Source organism: Heterodontus francisci, chromosome 20 (assembly GCF_036365525.1).
Source record: "Heterodontus francisci isolate sHetFra1 chromosome 20, sHetFra1.hap1, whole genome shotgun sequence".
NCBI lineage: Eukaryota > Metazoa > Chordata > Chondrichthyes > Heterodontiformes > Heterodontidae > Heterodontus > Heterodontus francisci.
The window spans coordinates 72901180-72926179 of NC_090390.1; the positions used below are offsets into that span (position 1 = coordinate 72901180).

The 25000-nt window shown below is 41.2% G+C and overlaps 1 protein-coding gene across 6 annotated transcripts in view; it reads right to left on the minus strand.

Moving 5' to 3' along the window:
• The window catches only part of add3a (adducin 3 (gamma) a), a 337068-nt gene that overhangs the window by 12453 nt on the left and 299615 nt on the right, over positions 1 to 25000 (minus strand). For all 6 annotated transcript variants that reach the window (XM_068053019.1, XM_068053018.1, XM_068053022.1 and 3 more), the window contains exons 10-12: positions 22546 to 22803; positions 4716 to 4835; positions 267 to 356 (exon numbers count right to left, since the gene is read on the minus strand). In XM_068053019.1, coding sequence (XP_067909120.1) covers positions 267 to 356; positions 4716 to 4835; positions 22546 to 22803 — 468 coding nt within the window. The remainder of the gene's footprint in view (positions 1 to 266; positions 357 to 4715; positions 4836 to 22545; positions 22804 to 25000) is intronic.

A 25000-nucleotide genomic window follows, 5' to 3' on the forward strand; every position in this document is an offset into this window, starting at 1 on the left:
ATTCACTGGAAAGATAAGAGTTCTTTTTTTCCTTTGGTCAGTCTGCACAAAATAAAAACTGAGCACCTAAGATGCTATAACTGGCAACTTTGACATTGGCATTAAGCATTATGTATTTGCATAATCACTTTTTGGCAAATGTAAGTGACTGTCCATTTTTAACATGGATATTTTAAATGGTGGTAACTGCAACTATTTGCAGTAACAGGAAAACTGCAATTGAAGGGGAAAAAAATTACAGATTGAATTAGATGATGCAACTGTACCGGGTTGCTTTTCTTCTCTACAACAATACCAGCCAACAACTGAGACTGTGGCCCCGCAGTCTTCATGTCATAACGATTCTGCTCACGAATCTAGAATAAAAATAATTAGTCAATCCTTGCTCAGACAAGCTGTATATGGTAGGAAACATGACACTACTGCAAATGTCATTAAACATCTTTGACCTGATCAAAGGGTTTCATGCGATTCTTTTACCTTCAATTAAAACCATCTGGCTCTGGGCAGATTGGTGAGATGTTATCCTGAAAAGTTCAAAGGGTTTTGGAAGAACTTTTCACCACTAAAATATGAAACGGCACAAACAACAATCTACTCACGTTACACAAATATGACAAAATTATGAGGAAAGGTTGGACAGGCTAGGCTTGTATCTGCTGGAATTTAGAAGAGTAAGCGGTGACTAGATTGAAACATATAAGATCCTGAGGAGTCTTGACAGGGTGGATGTGGAAACGACGTTTCCCCTTGTGGAAGAATCTAAAACTAGGGGTCACTGTTTAAAAATAAGGGGTCGCCCATTTAAGACAGAGATGAGGAGAAATTTTTTCTCTGAGGGTTGTGAGTCTTTGGAATTCTCTTCCTCAAAAGGCGGTGGAAGCAGAGTCTTTGAATATTTTTAAGACAGAGGTAGATTGATTCTTGATAAGCAAGGGGGTGAAAGGTTATCGGAGGCAGGTGGAAATGTGGAGTAATCAGTTCAGCCACCAACATATTGAATGGTGGAGCGGGCTCGAAGGGCCGAGTGGCCTACTCCTACCCCCAATTCATATGTTCGTATGACTCAATTCCAAATTATACACAAATCGAATCCATAAACATGAATATTACTCAATAAAATGCATAAATCATAAAGAATAAAAACACAGAGGGAACATTACTGTGTATAGGAAGGCAACAATTTTAACATACTCCCTACCCCGTCTGTGCTTTTTCTGTAGCTAAGCCATTTAAGATCAAATTTCCAGACAGTGGCTTTTTGCTGCCCCACTTGGCAGGTACCAGTGAGGCAATCCAGAACCAGGGTTCCTGTACCAGGTATCTTTGGTATATTGGAATCAGTAAGAGTAATTTAATTGAAAGTATCTTCCCTTAATAATTATTTGGTTATGAAAATAGTGTCATAACTGTACAGGAGGCCGTCACTTGGCCTATTGAGTCCATGCCCATGTTCCCTGTGGAGCAATCCCATTCCCCTGCTCTATCCCTGTAGCCCTACAAATTTATTTCCCGCCAGTGTCCATCTAATTTCTGTTTGAAATCATTCATTGTCTCCGTTTCCATCACTCTAGTAGGCAGTACGTTCCAGGTCATTACCACTTGCTGCGTAAAAAAGGTGGTTTCTCACATCCCTCCTGCATCTCTTGCCCAAAACCTTAAATCTGTGTCCCCTAGTCCTTGTACCATCAGCTAATGGGAACAGCTTTTCTTTGTCTACTTACCTAAATCTGTCATTATCTTGTATACCTTTAACAAATCTCCCCACAATCTCCATTGCTCCAAGGAGAACATCCCCAGCTTCTCCAACTAACGTTGTAGCTAAAATCCCTTATCCCTGGAACCATTCTGGTAAATCTCCTCTGCATCCTCTCAAGGACCCTCACATCCTTTGTAAAGTGTGGTGACCAGAACTGGATACAGTACTCTAGTTGTGGCCTAAACAGAGCTTTGTACACATTCAGCATAACTTTCCTGCTTGTGTACTCAATGCCTCTATTTATGAAGCCCAAGATCCCATATGCTTTGCTAACTACTCTCTCAATCTATCCTGACACCTTCAAAGATCTATGCACATGCACCCCAGGTCCCTCTGTCCCTGCACTCTATTTAGAACTGTGCCATTAAGTCTATACTGTCTTCCCTCCTTCTGCCAAAATGCATCACCTCACATTTCTCTATATTCAATGCCATCTGCCACTTCTCTGTCCATTCTGCTAGCCTATGTCCTGTTGCAGTCAACTGGTATCATCCTCACTATCCACAACACCTCCAAATTTGGTATTGTCAGCAAATGTTGAAATTTTACTCTGTATTCCAATATCCAAGTCATTTATATATATATCAAAAACGCAGTGGTCCTAGCACTGACCCTTGGGGAACGCCAATGTCGATTATTCTCCATTCTGAAAAACAACCATTTACCACAACTGTCTTTTCTGTCCTTAAGCCTTTTAAAAAAAAATCCAAACTGACACTGACCCTCCTAATACATGAGCCTCAATTTTAGAAACCAGCCTTTTATGTGGTACTTTGTCAAATGCTTTTTTAAAATCCATATAAATAACATCCATTGACTGCCCTTCATCAACCTTCTGTTACTTCATCAAAATTCAATTAGATTAGTTAAACACAATTTGCCATTTACAAATCTGTGCTAAGTTTTCTCAATTAACCTCTCCAAAAAAGTGCCTGTTGATTTCGCATCCCCCCCCCCCGCCCCCCCACAATTATTGTTTTGAAAATGTTACCCACCATTGATCAACTGACTGGTCTGTAGTTACTGAGAATGTCCTGACACCCTACCTTGAATAAGGATGTCACATTTGCCACTTTCCAATCCTCTGGGACCTCACCCATATCTAGGAAAGACTGGAAGATTTTGGTAAGCCCTTCCACTATCTCCACTCCCATTTCCTTTAGCAACCTGGAATGCAAGCCTTCCCGACCAGGCGACCTATCCACTCTAAGTATAGCCAGCCTTTCCAGTACATCCTGCCTCTCAATTTTCACCACATCCATCACCTCTACCATCTCCTCTTCCAGATATTTTGTCAGCATCCCCTTCTTTAGTAAACAACGATACAAAGTACTCAGATAGTATTTTAGCCTTGCCCTGCGCCTCTAAGTATATATTACCTTCTTTGTCCCAAATAATACCCACTCTACCTCTTAATACCTGCTTACTATTTACATTGTCAGTAGATGATGATTTTTGGGTTCCCTTCTATGTTAACTGCTATTCTGTTCTCTCATTCTCTGCCATTCTTATTTCCCTCTTCACTTCCCCTCTCAACTTATTGTATTTGGCCTGGTTCTCATATGAACATACAAATTAGGAGCAGGAGTAGGCCACTCGGCCCCTCGAGCCTGCACCGCCATTCAACAAGACCATGGCTGTTCTGATTGTAACCTCAACTCCACATTCTCGCCTACCCCAATAACCTTTCAGCCCCTTGCTTATCAAGAATCTATTAACCTCTGCCTTAAAAAATTTATAGATTCTGCTTCCACTGCCTTTTGAGGAAGAGTTCCAAAGACTCATGACCTTCAGAGAAAAACTTTCTTCTCATCTCTGTCTCACTTGACAAATTCACCTGGCATACATTACACACTCTTTTTTGTTTCATCACATTCTCTCTTTCCCTAGTCTTTCAAGGAGCCCTGATTTTGGTTCACTTGCCTTTCCCTCTTGTTGGAATGTACCTAGTCTGTACCTGAAACAACATCTCAAAGATTATCCATTCCTCAGTTAAAGTTTCTCTTGTCAATCTTTCGTTCCATTTTACCCTGGCTAGATTCCTTCCCATCCCACTGAAGTTAGTCCTTTTCCAACTTAGAAGTTCTGCTTTAGATTGTTTCTTGTGTTCTCCCTCAGACACTTGGTCCACTTGGCTGACCTCATTTCCCAGCACCAGATCGAACAATGCCTCCTTCCTAGTTAGACTGAACGCACTGGTCAAGGAGGTTCTCCTGAATATATTTCAGAAATTCCTCGCCCTCCTTTCCCTTTACTCCAACATTATCCCAATCAATATTTGGATAATTAAAGTCCCCCAATATCACCACACTATAGTTCTTGCACATCTTTAATTTCCCTGCAAATTTTCTCTTCTCTCTCAATATTTGGAGGCCTACAGAAATACCCAATAGTGTAATCATACCCTTTTCGCTTCTCAACTCTAACCAAATAGCCCCCTCATGGATATCCTCTCTTTCCATCTTCACAATGTCTTCCCCAAACAATACAGCCACGCAACCTCCCTTTTATCCTTCCCTATTTTTTCTCAACACTTTGTATCCTTCAATTTTAAGCACCCAGCCCTCACCATTTTTAAGCCATGTTTCCGTTCTTGCCACTGCATCATATTCCCACAAGGCTATTTGTGTTTGTAGCTCACCAACCTTATTCACCACACTTTGTGTGTTCTAAATCTGTCTTTATAATCCTCGTTATCCTTCTTAGTCTGCTCCTATCTAATGATACTACTTCCTTCTCTACTACTATTCAACATTCTCACTTTGTGCATGTTATTCCTCTTTTCTATTTCGACATGCTGGTGCCCATTCCCCTGCCAATTTAGTTTAAACTTCCCCCAAACACACTAGTGAAACCTCCCCGCAAGGACAATGGTTGTAAAATTTATTAATATCCCTTTAGTAGAATACAAAAAAGAAAAAGTACGGGCAGTTTCATAATTGGAGTCAAAATTTACCTTGTTTCTCCTGTCATGGACCTCCCGTGGATCTGTGTTTAATGGAACAAACTGATTAGGATCTTCTATCTTGATTGGTGTTCCACTACTATTTTTTGAAGTGCTGTCTGCCTTCTTCCACTGGAAAATAAATAAAATCTCTACATGGTTCTTAGAAGAAAAATAATGGATTTAGTAGTAGAAATAACAGCACTCACCATTATTTACATGGGAAGTGGATAGCAATTTCTAGCAGCTGCAGTTGAACACAGAAATCACAAAGTTGCTGTCAGAGATGCTCTGCTGTCCCAAAGGCTGCGTGATCATGGTGTCTCACTGAGAGAGTCACCACTGAATACACTGAATGATGTGAAGCTGCTACACCACCTGATATATACATACTAAATTCACCAGAAAAAGTTAGGTCTTGTCCATTTTAGTCCAAGTACCTTTTTAACAGTGTGGTAAGCCTTAATTACTGTCAAACGACGCCTCTGGCACTGAAAATTAGCTTTAATTGTTACAAAAGAACAAAGAACAGTACAGCACAGGAACAGGCCATTCAGCCCTCCAAGCCTGTGCCGATCTTGATGCCTGCCTAAACTAAAACCTTCTGCACTTCCGGGGACCGTATCCCTCTATTCCCATCCTATTCATGTATTTGTCAAGATGCCTTTTAAACGTCACTATCGTACCTGCTTCCACCACCTCCCCCGGCAGCAAGTTCCAGGCACTCACCACCCTCTATGTAAAGAACTTGCCTCACACATCCCCTCTAAACTTTGCCCCTCGAACCTTAAACCTATGCCCCCTAGTAACTGACTCTTCCACCCTGGGAAAAAGCTTCTGACTATCCACTCGGTCCATGCCGCTCATAACTTTGTAAACCTCTATCATGTCGCCCCTCCAACTCCGTCGTTCCAGTGAAAACAATCTGAGTTTATCCAACCTCTCCTCATAGCTAATGCCCTCCAGACCAGGCAACATCCTGGTAAACCTCTTCTGTACCCTCTCCAAAGCCTCCACGTCCTTCTGGTAGTGTGGCGACCAGAATTGCACGCAATATTCTAAGTGTGGCCTAAATAAAGTTCTGTACAGCTACAGCATGACTTGCCAATTTTTATACTCTATGCCCCGACCGATGAAGGCAAGCATGCCGTATGCCTTCTTGACTACCTTATCCACCTGCGTTGCCACTTTCAGTGACCTGTGGACCTGTACGCCCAGATCCCTCTGCCTGTCAATACTCCTAAGGGTTCTGCCATTTACTGTATACTTCCCACCTGCATTAACTTTCCAAAATGCATTACCTCACATTTGTCCGGATTAAACTCCATCTGCCATTTCTCTGCCCAAGTCTCCAACCAATCTATATCCTGCTGTATCCTCTGACAATCCTCATCACTATCCGCAACTCCACCAACCTTTGTGTCGTCCGCAAACTTACTAATCAGATCAGCTACATTTTGTTAAGTATATGTTTTTGAGGACTTATATTTAAATCGTGGAGACGGATTCATTGGAAGGCTAAAGATTTCATTGAAGCTGGACTTTACTTTGTTGCTGACAGTTCATTGAAAGGACACTGAGATGTCACATTGGACAGTGTGTGGGGTGTGAACTGTTGGAGAATTGGAGAAAACCAGCCAAGAGAGCAGCCACCATCAGCTCACCCTCTTCCATCTCTGAGAACTTCCTGAGAATCAAGTGCATGAAACAGAGAAACTGATGCTGCATTTCACCTGAAAAGCCTGCCAAACTGATCCTCAATGTGACCAGAAAAGAACTGCTCTGGAAATAAATAGAAACAAGAAATGCTGGAAATACTCAGCAGGTCTGGCAGCATCTGCAGAGAGAGAAGCAGAGTTAACCTATCAGGTCAGTGACCCTTCATCAGAACTGGCAAAGGTTAAAAATGTAATAAGTTTTAATCAAATAAAGCAGGGGTGGGGCAAGAGATAACAAAAATAAAGGTGTTGATAGGACAGGGTCACAGAGAACAACTTACCAGAAGGTCACAGAGCAAAGGCAAACGGTATGTTAATGGTGTCTTGAAAGACCAAACGTTAAGTGCAGAGAGATTGTTAACGGATAGAAAAATGAACAGCCCTGGCCCAAGCACAAACATGAAAAAAAAGTGGCCAGGCACATGGTAAGAAAAATGAACGATGAAAGAAACTAAAACAAAATAAAATAAATAAAAAAAAATAAAATAAAAATAAAAAATGGAGAAAAAAAACTGAAAATAAAAAGGGAGGCCCATCATGCTCTGAAATTATTGAACTCAATGTTCAGTCCGGCAGGCTGTAGCGTGCCTAATCGGTAAATGAGATGCTGTTCCTCGAGCTTGCGTTGATGTTCACTGGGCATGAGAGCAGGGGTGTGTGCTGAAATGGCAAGCAACTGGAAGCTCAGGATCATGCTTTTGATCTCAGCGGAGGTGTTGCGCAAAGCGGTCACCCAATCTGTGTTTGGTCTCCCCAGTGCAGAGGAGATCACGTTGTGAGCAGCAAATACAGTATACCAAATTGAAAGAAGTACAAGTAAATCGCTGCTTTACCTGAAAGGAGTGTTTGGGGCATCTGGAAAGATCCCAGTGACTGCCGACTATGCATATTTGGGACGCCAGACCAAAAAGGAACAGCTGACACGAGCAAGTATTTGGCCAAAGTATTCTTTTTTGTCGTTTTTGTAACAGACCTCTGCAGAGAGAATTTCTGTATTTTTTTCAGTGTGTGTGTTTGTGTGTGGGGCATTTAAAAAGGGAAACTTTAATATTTCAATCTGTGTGTTAATACTTTGCTTCATTACTGGTTAAGTCTTTTATAATAAGCTGATTATTTTGCTGTTTAAAGAAACCTGGTCAGTGTACTTTATTCTGGGTTGAGTAGAGTGTATGATTGACTGCATCGGTAACTGGGTAAACATTAAAAAAAATATGTTGTGACCTGTGGTGAAGTGGAACTAGAAAAGACAGTGCACACCTCCTGCCTCAGTCATAACATATAATTGGGGGCTCTGTGCGGGATAACCCAATGCCGATGACGTGCAATTGCAAGTGGGGTAATAATAATTGAAAAGAGGAAAAAAAAAGGTTTCTTGTGCACTACCGGAATGTCTTGGTCAGTTGCTATGACCTTTCTGAGGAAGGAGGATGTATCCTGGAGTGATTTCAGACACTTAACCAAGGTGAGGCTGAAGGATTTGGCAGAATTGTTGGGGTTAGAGTTAAAACCAGGAGCTAAGAAATCAAAACATAATTGCAGGAATAGCACACCATTTGAAATTGGAAGAAAAAAAGAGAACCAGATGGTAGTGCAGTTGAATTAGCTAAAATTCAGTTGTGGATGAAACAGCTTGAGCTTGAACAGGAAAAATAGATGAAAAAACTTGAACTACAATTTCAAAGAGAAAAAGAAGGAAGAGAATTTGAATTAAAAAAGATGGAACTAAGACAAAAGGGTGGTCTTGACTCCAGTGAAAGTTCTGGTGAGGAAAGATCTGATTCCAGTGCAGGACCGAGTGGAGAGCTGTTTAAATTTGTACAAGCCTTCCCAAAGTTTGAAGGGACATAAGGCATTTTTCATTTCTTTTGAAAAGATAGCCAGACAGATGAAGTAGCCGAAGGAAAGCTGGGCACTGCTTATGCAAAGCAGGTTGATGGGCAGAGCTCATGAAGTTTATGCCATGCTTTGAGGAGGTTTCTGTAGATTGAGATGGCAAAAAAGACTATCCTCGCTGCTTCTGAGTTGTTCCCTGAAGTGTACAGGCAGAAATTTCAGAACCTCTGCAGACAGCCTGGACAGACTTATACAGAATTTGAGAGGGGAAAGCAAATTAATTTTGATCATTGGATGTGGGCACTGAAAGTAGAGGCCACATATGAGAACCTTAGGAAACTAATTCTCTTGGAAGAATTTAAAAATTCACTCCCTCCATTAGTAAGAACCCATGTAGAGAACCGAAGGTTTCCACATCCAGACAGGCAGTGGAAATCGATGATTACGAGCTTGTCTATAAGCCCAAACCCTCTGTCCATCACCTGCACAAACCAGGGAGGGTGAAAGGAAGGCAAGCAGTCGGGGACAGGAAGGGACAGCTGGGAACGCCCCGGCATTTCCTCCTCAGGCCAGAAAGGAAGATGCTAAGGGTGGAAGTGAGGTCCACAAGGTGGAACACCTTCGTGCAGAATGTTGGAAGTTTCGGGGTAAACCCATGGGACTTACTGGGGTACACAAAACCAATGTAGAGAAAGGGGCCCTGACTGAGATTACAACAGATCAGGCTATAGCTCTGACTGCAGCTCTAAGGCCAAGTAAAAAAACCACTGAGAGCAGGGGACATGAATAAGATACATGAGTGTTATAGGGAATACTTGGCAAAACGAAAATAACTCCTTATCCCTCAAGTGAGACAGGTAAACCTATAGTTATACTTAGGGATACAGGAGCCACCCAAACTCTTTTGCTGTGAAAAAGCATCACTTTTCTACCAGAGTGTGCACTGAATGCCAAGGTTTTAGTGAATGGTATTGGTGGGGTGTATATATCCATACCTTTGTATCGGGTGTACCTAGAGTGTGACCTAATGTATGGAATGGTAAGTGTAGGAGTTGTCCATAGTTTGCCTGTAGACAGAGTTGACCTACTCCTGGGGAATGATTTGGCTGGAAGACAGTAGCTTCTCCAGTAGTCACGGAAAGACCAAGTGAAGTTAAAGAGACAGAACAGTTGCACGAAAACTTTCCAGGAATTTTTCCTTCATGTGTAGTGACCTGAGCAATGGCTAAACAAGCTCCACTTTCGGAGGTAAAGTTGGCACCACAGTCAGATAGTTGAATGTATGGAACTTTTTTTTGAGGGATTTGGATAATCTGAAGGAAATGTTCAATAAGTTTTCTCTAATCAAGGCTCAGCAAGTCAATCCAGAGTTAAATAAAGTGGCACAATCGACTAGGGCGGCACAGAGGCACAGTGGTTAGCACCACAGCCTCACAGCTCCAGCGACCCGGGTTCAGTTCTGGGTACTGCCTGTGTGGAGTTTGCAAGTTCTCCCTGTGACCGCGTGGGTTTCTGCCGGGTGCTCCGGTTTTCTCCCACAGCCAAAGACTTGCAGGTTGATAGGTAAATTGGCCATTGTAAATTGCCCCTAGTGTAGGTAGGTGGTAGGAGAATGGTGGGGATGTAGTAGGGAATATGGGATTAATGTAGGATTAGTATAAATGGGTGGTTTTTGGTCGGCACAGACTCAGTAGGCTGAAGGGCCTGTTTCAGTGCTGTATCTCAATCAAAAAATAAATAAATAAAAATAACTGAAGCTGAAGCAAAAGGAGTTTGAAAAGGCTAATATATTAAAAATGGGATTCTGGTGAGGAAGTGGAGACCACCCTACAGACCAACGGATGAAGATAGAGCAGATGTTCACCAGATAGTGGTACCGCCCAAGTACCACTGGGAAATATTAAGGATAGCCCATGAAATTCCGATAGGAGGTCATGGAATCCGGAAGATCCAATCATGTATAGGTCAGCATTTTTACTGGCCAGGTCTTTCCAAGGACGTGGTGCAGTTTTGTAAAACATGCCAGATTGTGGGAAGATCACAACCTGCCATAAAACTAGCACCTCTAATTCCCAAACCAGTTTTTGGGGAACCATTTCATAGGGTGTTGGTAGATTGTGTAGGACCCTGATCAAAAACAAAAGCAGGACACCAATATATACTCACCATCATGGATACGGCTGCTTGGTTCCCAGAGGCAATTCCCTTGAGAACAATTTCTGCTAAGGTAGTGCAAGGGAAGTTTACCCAGTTCTTCACTACATACGGATTACTGACTGAGATTCGGTCGGATCAAGGTTTCAATTTTATGTCAAAAATTTTTTAAGAAGTTATGGGCAGTTGGGTATAACTCAGTTAAAGTCCTCAGCATACCATCCACAGACACAAGTGGCTTTAGAAAGGTACCATCAGTCCCTCAAAACGATGATCAGGTCATACTTTCATTACTATCCCCATGATTGGGATAAAGGGCGAGAATTTCTTTTGCTACTAGGGATTCACCTCATGAATCTGAGTGCAAAGCAGAACTGTATTAGCTACAAGGAAAGAGTGAATGAGAATGAGTGTCGATGTGTTTTAATATTTGTCATCTTCTGTTTTTTTCCACTCTTTGCCTTTAAAAAATGGGTTTTCATTCCTCTAGGGATTGAGATGTTATAAAAGTGCTTCTATATTTTTTGTTAAGTATATGTTTTTGAGGACTTGTATTTAAATTGTGGACATGGATTCATTGGAAAGCTAAAGACTTCATAGAAGCTGAACTTTGCTTTGTTGTTGACAGTTCATTGCAAGGACACAGAAATGTTGTTTAGAAAAAGTCTTGCTGGAAGTCATGTGCTTTAAGCAATAAACACCAGAAACCTTGGTGATCTGGGGAAGATGTTTAGAGAAGTGACACATCAAAATTTATAAGGGTCAGGAGGCTTGATTCTTGAAATATTGTTTTTGGTTTAGCTTTGGATAGTGTTTCGGGGTGCGAACTGTTTTGAAGACAATTGGAGAAAACCATCCAAGATAGCAGCCACCATCAGCTCACCCTCTTCCATCAATTTGATAACTTCCTGCGAATTAAGTGTATGAAATAGATAAACTGATGCCACATTTCTCCTGGAAAGCCGGTCAAATTGATCCTCAATATCTTTGGAAAAGAACTGCAATAGAAAGATCTCAGTGACAGCCGTCTACGCGTATTTGGGACTCCAGACCAAAAAGGGACAACTGACATCTTTCCATATCTTTTTTTCTTCAAGGATTAGCAAGTATTTGGCCAAAGTATTCCTTGTTAGTTTCTTTTTGTAACAGACCTCCAACAGAGAAAATTTCTGTATTTTTTTTTCCAGTGTGTGTGTGAGAGCTTGTGTGTTGGGCAATTTAAAAAGAGGAACTTTCATATTTCAATCTGTGTGTTAATGCTTTGCTTCGTTACTGGTTAAGTCTGGTTTTATAATAAATTGATAACTTTGTTGTTTATTAAAGTGGTTGGTGTATTTTATTCTGGGATAAAGAGTACAGTATATGATTGAGTGCATCGGTAATTGGGTAAACATTTAAAAAAAAAATGTATATTGTGACCTGTGGAGAAGTGGAACGAGAAAAGACAGTGCACACCTCCCGCCTTGGTTGTAACACTGTGGTGTCCCATTCCTTCAGATTTTAATTATTGGTGGAAATTTTAAAAAAGTATTAGTTTGAAAAAAATTCTTTGTTCTCTGCTTCTCTGAATCAGATCTTTCATTCCCTCTCGCTATTTCACTTTCTGTAACCGATTTGACATTGAATTCAATATTCTAATGCACACTGAGTTTCTGTTCTGCTTCGGTCTCCACAGATGCTGCCTGACCTACTGAGTATTTCTGACATTTTGTTTTTGTTTCTAATTCACAATTCCTGGTTCAGACTCTGCAAATCAATGATTCTGCAATATGAATGGCTAAGGAGACACTCAGTTGCTTGCCCTGTTCTACAGAACATCTAAGACCAGTGAGGAGGTGCTGCGCTTTTTCTGGTTCTCTAATTTACAGTAAGTTCCAATGCAAAACCCCACAGAAAGTATACGGGTAAGTGCAACAATCAAAAATCCATCCCAATGTATAAATCAGTGCACAACCTACCCCGGCGAACCCAAAAGGTTTCATGGGTATGTGGAGTCCTTGATAATTTAAAAAAAAAACTGTCCATTGGTTGTCCGGTAATACTGCAGGGATTCTGTACTACTGTCATTCCTCCACATGTTAGAATGCACTATCCCAGCGCCATAGTATGAATAAGATGGTTCTGAACATTACCAAAAGGAGGAGCAAGACTAATTGGCAATAACATTCAGCAAATTTGGGGGGCGGTTAAGAGAGATGAATAGAGGTACAAAGATGGAACAGTTCAAACAGGATGGGAATGGAGGGTAGTGAACACATTGGAGAGTAAGAGGACAATGCCAGAGGTCAATATTTTGGCAGGGATGGGACAATAGGCCAGTGAAATTGGAAGCAAAGTAGGGAAGGGGACATATAGAATCAAGAGACAGATTCACAAGAAGAGGACTTATAAAAGCTTCCAAGATAGGAAACAAAACCAAATCAACAGCACCATTTTTCTGAATAAGCATTTGGAGTTTCCTGTATAGTGCAATCCAAAGGCGAATACATTGCAGTCAGGAAGTGCACAGGCATGAAACTTGGTCAAAGGGTTAAAATAGGGTGGATATATGCCTGGCCAGCTCTGAGTATGATTTAAATTCCTATGTATAAATGTACTATATCACAGACAGTAGGACAGCTGCAGCAGGGAATCATTAGAATATTCTTGAGAAAAGTTTATACATCTGTGTTCAGGTCTTAGCAAGCTGAACCACTATGAGTAATGAATTTTGTTAGTACTTAGTCAACCTACTCTGTCCATTCTGCCCCATGAAATGGTGTATTCTGGCACTTGAAATACTGGAAAGCACTGTTGGAGGAAGCTGAGGGAATTACATAATGTGCTGACCCACCCTCCAGATGGAGAACGGCATGAAAACAAATAACTTTAACAAGAGTGGCAAGCTGGGGAAAGCTGTAAAGAAAAATAAGTAGTGTATAAAACTGTCCCCACCCATTTCAAGTGAATGCTTAGAACAGTTTGAGTTTTGATAGTTAACCTAAGTCAACAAGCATGCTCTGTAAACTACTTTCACTTTTATAAAATTTACAAGCCTGTTGTGAACAGCATTTTACATTACAACTCCCTGTACAAATTATGAAGTTAAAAAGTTGGTAGGCTAACGGAGTAACCAGCCTTTTTGCTGTCCTATACTGTTGGGATTTAATGAACAGAAAATTCATAACCTTGCCACCTAAGGGAACTCCTTTCTAATAAACCACATTTAAGTATTGTACTATGATCATATTTCAGTCTAAAGTATTTGCTCAAGATCTGGTATCATAGGAAAACACAGACTTCCTTGTATTTCTGACCTCACAGGTGGGTATGCTGAACTCTGTGGCTGTGTTTTCAGTCATAGAAAATGTCTTGCACAAGTATTAAATATGTAAAAAATATTTATCACTTACATGCGAGGGATCTGTGCTTAATGTTATGGACTTATGCATTGTTTGAACAATCAATGTGAATCGTTCCCACAAACACAAATTAAATTAGTCTTTGTTGGATGTTTAACATTGTAGCATTAATTGGACGTATTCAAAATAATTTGGAATACTACAGCTGTGTTTACAGAACTCAACTACATTTATTTCATACTTAGGTCACCCTACTGAGACATGGGGAAGACTTAGAAGGTACAATTTTAAATAGAAACAGGATCAAAATAGAGTACGAAAAGAAAAATACAATGCAAATTATGCACATTGGGTGGATATCTGGATGTAACCAGAAGCAACTGTAACCAATTTGATCCTGATATTTTCCCGAGAGCACGAAAGTCTGGAGAATTGTACTTGTACCAACAAGCAAGCCCAATTCACATTACAAGAACGCTGGTTCAACAACCTGCATTTACAGTTCCCATTTTATGTAAAAAGCATTACAGGATAGGTAAAGGGTAAACAAATACCAAGCTAGAAAGGAAGAGATTAAGACATGAAATTCTAGAGAGTAGGACGCAAGCATCAACAGTCAGGCATAGGGAGGTGGGATGCAAGAAATTGACTACAAGAATGATGATTTGAGATTTGGTGAAAACAGAGACATTTTGTTGAAGTTTTCGTCTTGCACTCATCAGGCAAATTCGCAAAAATACCAATGCAAAGGAAAGCAACATATTTATACTGTATAAGAAGAGAATGCTGATTGGTTGGCAAGTGGAATCTGGTTGGTAGAAGCGTTGCCATGGAGAATGCACCAGTTTATGGTGAATGACCAGCTTTGTTTGAAATTTAAACGAGGCAGCTTGACCCGGATTGGTTAAGGCATTGCCCTGAGGAATGACTGTCACTACATGTGACGCATTTAGACGTACTGGAAGCTACGTATATTAATAAACAGGGCCCTGTTCTTTGCAGACAGAAAGAACATGTACACATATTGCGCCTGTTTCAGCTAAACAAATAAGTGACAGCCATTCGCTGATTCATTCTTCAGGGCAATGCCATGACCAGTCAAGCTGCCTGGTTTAAATTTCAAACAAAGCTTGGCAGTTAACTGTCAGTCATCATAAACTGGTGCATTCTCCATGGCAACGCCTCTTCCAGAGTCCACTTGCCAATCAATCAAGACTCTCTTCTCATACGGTATAAATTTGTTGCTTTCCCTTACATTAGTATTCTTGCGATTTGCCCTGATGAGTGCAAGAGGAAAAGCTTCGACAAAATGTCTCTATTTTCAGCAATACTCAAGATGCTTTCCTATTTAATGTGCTGAGATAATCAACATGAGCCAGTGAAGATAAATGACAGCTGAGCAAGGCTTTGTGCACGTTCTGGAAGGTGGAATTAGCCATTTAAGCATCAAGTTAGAGTAATCAAGTTTGGAGGTAACAAAGCCATCTACAGCAGTGAAGAGGCAGGCATTGTTGTGGAGGCAGTGGCGTAGTGGTATTGTCACTGGATTAGTAACTCAGAGACCCAACGTACTGCTCTGGGGACACGGGTTCGAATCCCACCACAGCAGTAGGTGGAATTACATCTGGAATTAAAAAACTAGTCTAATGATGGCCATGAAACCACTGTCGATTGTTGTAAAAACCCATCTGGTTCACTAATGTCCTTTAGGGAAGGAAATCTGCTGTCCTTACCTGGTCTGGCCTACATGTGACTCCAGACCTACAGCAATGTGGTTGACTCTTACATGCCCTCTGAAATGGCCTAGCATGCCACTCAGTTCACCACCACCTTCTCAAGGGCAATTAGGGATAGGCAATAAATGCTGGCCTGGCCAGTGACGCCCACATCCCATGAATGAATAAAAAAAAAGAAGCAAGTGGTCTTTGTGCTGGAGAGGATCTGGATCCTGACAGGGCAAGAAGACTGAACAGTCTGGTTCAGCTTGAGAGTGCCTCGAGAGGAGTAGGGAGCCTGTGGAAGGAAGTGAAGACAATTGATTTAGATTCTTCATTTTGTGCCGAAAATAGTTTGACATTCAAGATGCACGTTGGACAAGCAGTCTCACAGCATAGGGAGATTTGAAAAGCCAGAGAAGCTGTAAAAAGCTAGAACTGGGATTATTGTACATGTGGAAGCTGAATCTGAGTCTATGAATGATGCCACCAAAGGTCAACAAGTTGATGAAGAGAAGAGGACCAAGGATAGACTTTAAGGAAGAGGGAAGAGAATTCATTGTTAAAGATGTGATGGTTATGTTAAGATACGGAGGAATGGAACTATGCGAAGCCAGTTCAGTGTTATTGGATGGCAAAAGACACATTAGAGGAGGCCAACATTGATGACTGTGCTGCATGCTGCTGAAGGGTTGAGAATGGATAAAGCACAAGGCCACAGTCACAAAGGATATTTCTTTATTTTATTTATTTAGAGATACAGCACTGAAACAGGCCCTTCGGCCCACCGGGTCTGTGCCGACCAACAACCACCCATTTATACTAATCCTACATTAATCCCATATTCCCTACCACATCCCCACCATTCTCCTACCACCTACCTACACTAGGGGCAATTTACAATGGCCAATTTACCTACCAACCTGCAAGTCTTTGGCTGAGAGAGGAAACCGGAGCACCCGGCGGAAAGCCACATGGTCACAGGGAGAACTTGCAAAAACTTGCAAACTCCACACAGGCAGGACCCAGAACTGAACCCTGGTCATTGGAGCTGTGAGGCTGCGGTGCTAATCACTGCGCCACCCATGTTGTTTGAGAGTTTGGTGTTATTTCAGTGTGAGGCGGTTGGAAGCTAGGAATAGGGAACTATAGGAAAGATAAATGGGCATGAAGTTGGAGGGCAACATGTTCAAGGATCTTTGAAGAGAAACTGAAATTTGTGAGGAAAGAAATCTCAAGCTTGCCATCAAGTCTTGCCCAAAGCACTCATACTGCCTCAATTCCATATTGCACTTGGGAAGCACCAATGCCAGTTTGCATTTCAGGACTGAAAAAAAATATATATATTGTCAACCATATACTCAACCTTTTAAATGATCTAAATATTCATAAATTTTAATTGTTAATGCAGCCAAAGGAAAATAGGCACTGAATAGAAGGATTGCAATTCTTTGTAAACAAACTGTGACTGAATAAAATAAATGCAGAATATAGTGAGTGGTTATAATTTTCCAGTAATATTATTGTTGAAAATATTACTGTGATTATATTGTTGCAAAAGTCAAGCTCAAATAGCTTATAACCATAATTTAACTTCTACTATTAGAACAGTCTTAGAATAATTTTCTTGTACCTTATATATGTAATTTTTATTTTATGCTTGGTCTTCAATGGATGTAAAATGGACTTTAAAGTGCCAGAAATAACTTCTGGTATGCTCACACATTACCAATTAAGTTCCGAAACCTTACTGCAAGCTGACAGGTAAATCTGTAATTGATTAGCTGGAAATTCTATTAACATCATAGTTACAATCCCCGTTGATCTAAAACATAAGTATCTAGAAGAACCTAAGCAACTTTAAATAAGTAAAAACATCTTCCGTTTTTTAAACCAGTCAAATATGGACTTTTTCCTGCAAAATCCAAGCTGTTAGCCCCCATTACAATAGTGTGCCATTTTAGGCTCATTAGGATCTAACAAAAATGGTGAAAAATAAAGTCAAATCAAATTTATTGCAGTGCTTGCAGCATTTTTCAGGAAGAGACCTATGCTTAACATTTTTAAGAGGACACTGGGGTATAAAACTAGACTCTATTTGGCTTGTAAACTTAAATTCTAACGAGGGATGACTAGTTTATGTTACATTTATTGCTTCCGACATCTGACCCATTTGTTTAACCTAAAATATCACAGCTATACAAGAGAAGTCATGGCAGGGACCTCCCACCAGAGCGTGGATAATAAGCCACATGACTGATTGTGGAAAGCAGATGATGTTCTTACACAGGAGACTGATGCCAGCACTCTTTTGCTTTGCTTCATACTTTTAATCATCTTGTCAAAGATGAGAAAAAATTTCTTCCTCTGTAATGCTATTTATCACAAGTATTTTTGTGCAAATAACTGATATATTGCACATTGCAATTCCTATTTCCCACAATGAAATCGTATGTTTAACCATTTTTAAAAACACAAAACACACTAACCTACATAAATTTATATCTTTAAACTAATGGATTAGGAAACCCAACTCAAAAGCACACAAGTAATTGCAGCCACAGTCAAAAACATTTAATAAATTTTTATCAATTAAACTACACGAGGCTTTCATATAGAAAGTTATGGTTTCCAGTGTATTCACAAGATGAGAGGTTTTAATGTGAGGATCCAAATATATGTGGGCCTGAGATTCTGGTATAAAATGCTGTGATGCGCCTTCAGAAACCTTCATCTCTATTCTGCCAGAGTATGCAGGACCAGGGGTGGTCCCCAGTTTTACTGGCAGACACACACAGCACTACAGGTGCATCTTAGGCACCTTTGGAACAGCTTAAAAAAAAAGCAGCACAAAAGATAAATTTTGTGGTCCTTTATAAAGGAAGCCAAATGCTGCTAAATGCCTATCTGGTCCAGTCCTACCAAGGCATACTGCTGGAGAGTGCTGGTAAGCTTGCTATATAATTCAGGACCAATAGAACATAGAACAGTACAGCACAGTACAGGCCCTACGGCCCACGATGTTGTGCCGAACCTTTAACCTACTCTCAGATCAAACTAACTACCTACCCTTCATTCTACCATCATCCATGTACCTATCCAAGAGTCGCTTAAATGTCCCTAATGTATCTGCTTCTGCTACCACCGCTGGCAGCGCATTCCACGCACCCACCACTCTCTGTGTAAAGAACCTACCTCTGACATCTCCCCGAAACCTTCCTCCAATCACCTTAAAATTATGCCCCCGGTGATAGCCCTTTCCGCCCTGGGAAAAGGTCTCTGGCTATCAACTCTATCTATGCCTCTCATCATCTTGTACCCCTCTATCAAGTCACCTCTCATCCTTCTTCGCTCCAATGAGAAAAGCCCTAGCTCCCTCAATCTTTCTTCATAAGACATGCCCTCCAATCCAGGCAGCATCCTGGTAAATCTCCTCTGCACCCTCTCTAAAGCTTCCACATCCTTCCTATAATGAGGTGACCAGAACTGAACACAATATTCCAAGTGTGGTCGAACCAGGGCCTTATAGAGCTGCAGCATAACCTCGCGGCTCTTAAACTCAATCCCCCTGTTAATAAAAGCCAACACACCATACGCCTTCTTAACAACCCTATCAACTTGGGTGGCAACTTTGAGCGATCTATGGACATGGACCCCAAGATCCCTTTGTTCCTCCACACTACCAAGAATCCTGTCTTTAAGCCTGTATTCTGCATTCAAATTCGACCTTCCAAAATGAATCACTTCACACTTTTCCAGGTTGAACTCCATCTGCCACTTCTCAGCCCAGCTCTGCATCCTGTCAATATCCCTTCCACACTATCCACAACTCCAGCAACCTTTGTGTCATCGGCAAACTTGCTAACCCAGCCTTCCACTTACTCATCCAAGTCATTTATAAAAATCACAAAGAGCAGAGGTCCCAGAACAGATCCCTGCGGAACACCACTGGTCACCGAGCTCCATGCTGAATACTTTCCATCGACTACCACCCTCTGTCTTCTATGGGCCAGCCAATTTTGTATCCAGACAGCCAACTTTCCCTGTATCCCATGCCTCCTCACTTTCTGAATGAGCCTACCATGGGGAACCTTATCAAATGCCTTGCTAAAATCCATATACACCACATCCATTGCTCTTCCTTCATCAATGTGTTTTGTCACATCTTCAAAGAATTCAATAAGGCTGGTGAGGCATGACCTGCCCCTCACAAAGCCATGCTAACTGTCTCTAATCAAACCATGCTTTTCCAAATAATCATAAATCCTGTCTCTCAGAATCCTCTCCAATAATTTGCCCACTACCGACGTAAGACTGACTGGTCTATAATTCCCAGGGTTATCCCTATTCCCTTTTTGAACAAGGGAACAACATTTGCCACCCTCCAATCATCCGGTACTACTCCAGTGGACAGTGAGGACGCAAAAAGCATCGCCAAAGGCGCAGCAATCTCTTCCCTCGCTTCCCGCAATATCCTTGGGTATATCCCGTCTGGCCCCGGGGACTTATCTGTCCTCATATCATTCAAAATTTCCAGCACATCCTCCCTCTTAACATCAACCTGTTCGAGCATATCAGCCTGTTCCACGCTGTCCTCACAAACGACCAGGTCCCTCTCACTAGTGAATACTGAAGCAAAGTATTCATTTCGGACCTCCCCTACCTCCTCCGACTCCAGGCACAAGTTCCCTCCACTATCCCTGATCGGCCCTATCCTCACTCTGGCCATCCTCTTGTTCCTCACATAAGTGTAGAACGCCTTGGGATTTTCCTTAATCCTACCCGCCAAGACTTTTTCATGTCCCCTTCTAGCTCTCCTAAGTCCATTCTTCAGTTCCTTCCTGGCTACCTTGTAACCCTCTAGAGCCCTGTCTGATCCTTGCTTCCTCAACCTTAAGTAAGCTTCCTTCTTTCTCTTGACTAGCTGTTCCACATCTCTTGTCATCCAAGGTTCCTTCACCCTACCATCCCTTCCTTGCCTCATCGGGACAAACGTATCCAGCAGTCACAGCAAGTGCTCCCTAAACAACCTCCGCATTTCTGTCGTGCATTTCCCTGAGAACATCTGTTCCCAATTTATGCTCCCCAGTTCCTGCCTAATAGCATTGTAATTCCCCCTCCCCCAATTAAATATTTTCCCATCCCGTCTGCTCCTGTCCCTCTCCATGACTATAGTAAAGGTCAGGGAGTTGTGATCACTATCACCGAAATGCTCTTCACTACAACCTGTAGTGATAGAGCTTGAAAGAGAAAATAGTGCCTTAAAGCATTCTACATTAAAGGCACTATATAAATACAAGTTGTTGTCTTCATAAACTGATTTTAGGACTTGAGCAGAGGACTTATCTAAATGAGATTAAAGCAAGTGCCTGGAGTGCAGAAGTTTCCATTCTCGGTCCTCATCATCGTAACAGTTTAAAAATAAAATCCTACAAGTCTCCTAGCTGCTAGCCAGCTGTATGGAGTTTCTCACAGACTGAAACTATACCAGGCATCAGTTAAGCAGCTCAACAGGGAGTGAGGTTCCAGGTGATAGCTGTCTGCGGAAGAGAAATTAAAAACCTGACTTCTTCTACCTAGTTGAAGACACAAGACTTAAAAAAAATAAATAACTGCATGAGAACAAACACCTGACATTGGAAACACTTTATGTCGCCCATGGTCTCTCCTTTTGGCAGTCAGTGTGAATATTTGAACAAATCATCATCTGCGCTCAAAAGTGTAGTGTGCCTGATTTATTCCTAGGAGGAAAATTCAAGTGGACCAGCAAAAATTTGTAATCTAATTTTCCCTCCTTCAGATTGGGAACTTCACATCTTGCCATTCATCAGTCTCGTGCATGCACAGTTACAGATTGAGGACCCAGCAGAGTTGGATGATTGAACTTGCATCCATCAGTTTGTGGTATTGCATGCTTCACTTCCAATACTTGTGTAAAATAAGTTCCCTCACTCAGACTATAGCTCCTCCATCATTCATTACTAAAAACAACCCCAGGGACTGATAGACCAGTGAGAGATATGGAGGGAGTGCAGCGAAGGTTCACCAGACTGACTCCTGGGGTGGCAGGACTTATGTAAGAAGAGAGATTGGGTTGATTAGAGTTTAGAAGAATGAGAGGGGATCTTATAGAAACCTACAAAATTCTAACAGGACTGGACAGACTAGATGCAGGAAGGATATTCCCGATGGCGGGGGAGTCCAGGACGAGGGGGTCACAATCTAAGGATAAGGGGTAAGCCATTTAGGACTGAGATGAGGAGGGATTTCTTCACCCAGAGCGTGGTGAACCTGTGGAATTATCTACCACAGAAAGCAGTTGAGGCCAAATCATTAAATATATTCAAGAAAGAGTTAGATATAGTTCTTAGGGCTAAAGAAATCAAGAGATACGGGGAGAATGCGGGAACAGGGTACTGAGTTTGGACAATCAGCCATGGTTGTATTGAATGTCGGTGTAGGCTGGAAGGGCCGACTGGCCTAGTCCTGCTCCTATTTTCTATGTGAGTGGGCTTGCCTACTAGCCTTTCACCTCTGAAAAAAATCTTCCCTGTTGGCTACAAGGGACCAACCTGAAATTATTGGCTGAGTTAACTCGATTTCTAACTGGCTTTGCACCCACAAGGCAAAATAGGCACTAATTAGGTAATCACATTTAGATTAGTTTAAGAAATGAAACTTTACATTGATGTGGTTCTAAGGTTTGTAAAGAATGCTTTTCCCTTGCAATAAAGTAGTAAAAATATTTTTCATCTTTTCTATGCTAAGTTCATTTTCAAAACTGAAGAGTATTAAGCTTCTAGTATACGATTGCCCATCATAAAATATTCTCAATTTTTCATTTGCTAGTTGCTTACATTTAATTTTATTTTATTGATGGCATCTGAATAGTAAGACAATTGTTTACAGCTTCAATTCATCAATTGTTCTATGACAAATCAATAATATTTTTCTTTCATTGCTTAACTGTTGAAGGCTGAATCAACTCATTGGTTCAAAAGGAAGTGTTGTTCCAACAAAGGCCGAGTTATTCCAAAATAAATTTTTAAGAATGACAGAAGATTTATAAACTATTACTTACTGTGGTTTTTGACCTAGGGCTGCAGTCGCCAGTTGGAGATTCCTCTGGGACATTGACCTTCATGTACGTGTTTGGAGTGTTCAGCCATCTGGTCTTTTCACGCTGCTGTTTCTGTGCTAGGAATTTGAGGGGAGAGCGTGGCAGAGTATCATCTTCAAAGGAAAATGCCGTGACAGTTGCAGGGATCTCCACTTCACTCTTGTGTCTTAGTTTTTCTCTCAGAATAGGGTGCCTGTAAGTGTAGCCTGTTCTGTAGCCCTGCAGAGAGAAAAAGAGTGTAACAACTGCATGAGCATTTTCTTTCTGCCGGTACAAAATTACCAAGAAAAATAAAGCAGGCCAGCCAGTGATTCTTACAAAAAGTATATGCAAAACCCTAAAGTACAACAGAAAGGGTAAGCCTGATGACATGGCAATTTAAGTCCATAATTTCATACTAATAGCATTGAAAGCTTCAGTTCCATTTGGATGTCAACACACCTACTTGCTATCCCAGTTAGTAGGATGATTTTGTTTGGAATGGGTCTATGACAGGAAAATACAATGACAACAATTTACTCAACGAAAATGGTTAATTGAATAAACAAGAAACAAACAGAAATGGAGACAGAATGCCTAAGAGCATTGAATAGGTAATCATGTTTGTATATTTTGAATTTGTTCATAGAAAGCTAACAAGCAGTATTTAATTAAAAGCAAAATACTGCAGATGCTGGAAATCTGAAATTAAAACAAGAAACACTGGAAATACTCAGCAGGTCTGGCAGCATCAGTCGAGAGAGAAGCAGAGTTAACCTTTCAGGTCACTGACCCTTCATCAGAACTGGCAGATATAACTTAACTCTGCTTCTCTCTCCACAGATGCTGCCAGACCTGCTGAGTATTTCCAGCAGTATTTAAATGTTGTGTTTACACAGTTATGTTACCCTGGTTACTCACATTTTTCACTCACGAATAAAACTACTGTAGAATGTCTACAGAAAGATTGCAAGTTCAAAAATATAGTTAATTATAACTGTGTGTTTAAAATATCAAAGATATAGTGTCTGCTTGTCGTTAGGATGTCCCAGAGTGCTTTACAGCAATGCATTCTTTTTGAAGTGTAGACTAGTGTTTTTCAAACTAGGGTCCGTACAGACTTTTGCAGGGGGGCCTCAAAATTGATGAGCAGTACCTGGAAGCAGACTTGGTGTGAGCCAGAAGCGAAGTGCAGCTATTGCATGTGCAGCGGATAGCGGGCTGGCAGTCTCAGCTCAGAGGGGAGTGTGCATGGAGGAGCACTGACAGTGGCAGGAAGAATGGCAGGTAGACCTGCAGTTATCAAGGCTGGTGGAGGGCATCAAATGAGTTCAGCATTGTTCAAGAGAAGGGAGGTTTAAAAATATTTAAGGACTACATACCAGAATGGGTGCTAAAATACATGTTCGCCCAGGTATTATAATTTAGGTGGTGGGGTGGGGGGTCAATGATTTCTAATCTATTTGAAAAGTGGTTCTTTAATGTAAAAAGTTTGAGAACCACTGGAGAAGATGCTTTTTTTGTAGGCAAATATGGCAACCAATTTGTAGTTAGCAAGGTCCCACAAACAAGCAAACAATCTATAATAATATCCAGTTTTTGTCTGTTTGGAGCGTTTTGACTAGTCAGATTAAGGCATACATCAAACTCTGTTGTTTTGCATCTGTGGGATGACAGCTGGTTAATTAGATATTTTAAAACTTTATTGTAACATTTGGGTACTGAGTATAACAATTTTTAAATCCATCCAATAGAGGGCACCTGGACGAAGGGGCAAGTTCCCGTTTTCAACCAGGTGTGACTCTTCTAGTCTCTGCAATTAGCAACCACTTCCCTGAAACTATTTACATGGCAATTTTTAAAATTCCTTACTGTAATTTGTGGAATCCTATGTACAAAACAGTTGTCACTTTGATTTAGTGGGCAGAGCCTGATGCATGTGGAGGACTGAAGTGCATGATGCAGTGTGGCTGCAAATGGTTGGTCTGTTGCTGTCCCCGTGCAAAGATAAATTCTCAGAGAGAAACGGTGCAGCTACTCCCTGAAAGTTATCAGGTCCGCTTTTTAAAAAAAAGCGGGACGGAAATCAGCGACAAGCGCCAGGATTTATCCTCCGGTGGTGTTAACGTATGGTAGCTGAGAGATAAGTATGTGCAAGTGTTACTTAGAATCACCTCAGCAATCCCGCACTCAGGATTGCAGCAGGACTGACCCAGGAAGGATAGAACTGGAGCCAGTCTTTACACACTTTATATTTATTTACAGTGTTATGACCAAGTTAGAAAGGCGTCGAGGGGTCGCTTACTGCCTTCACCTGGTCTTATTGTAACAGGGTTTAATTTTTAAACACACTGTGTTTTGAGCTTTGTGAATCCTTGTTCACAGCTTTCCAATTATAAGGCAAAGAAATGAGCATAAACAGGCTTTCTTCAATTTA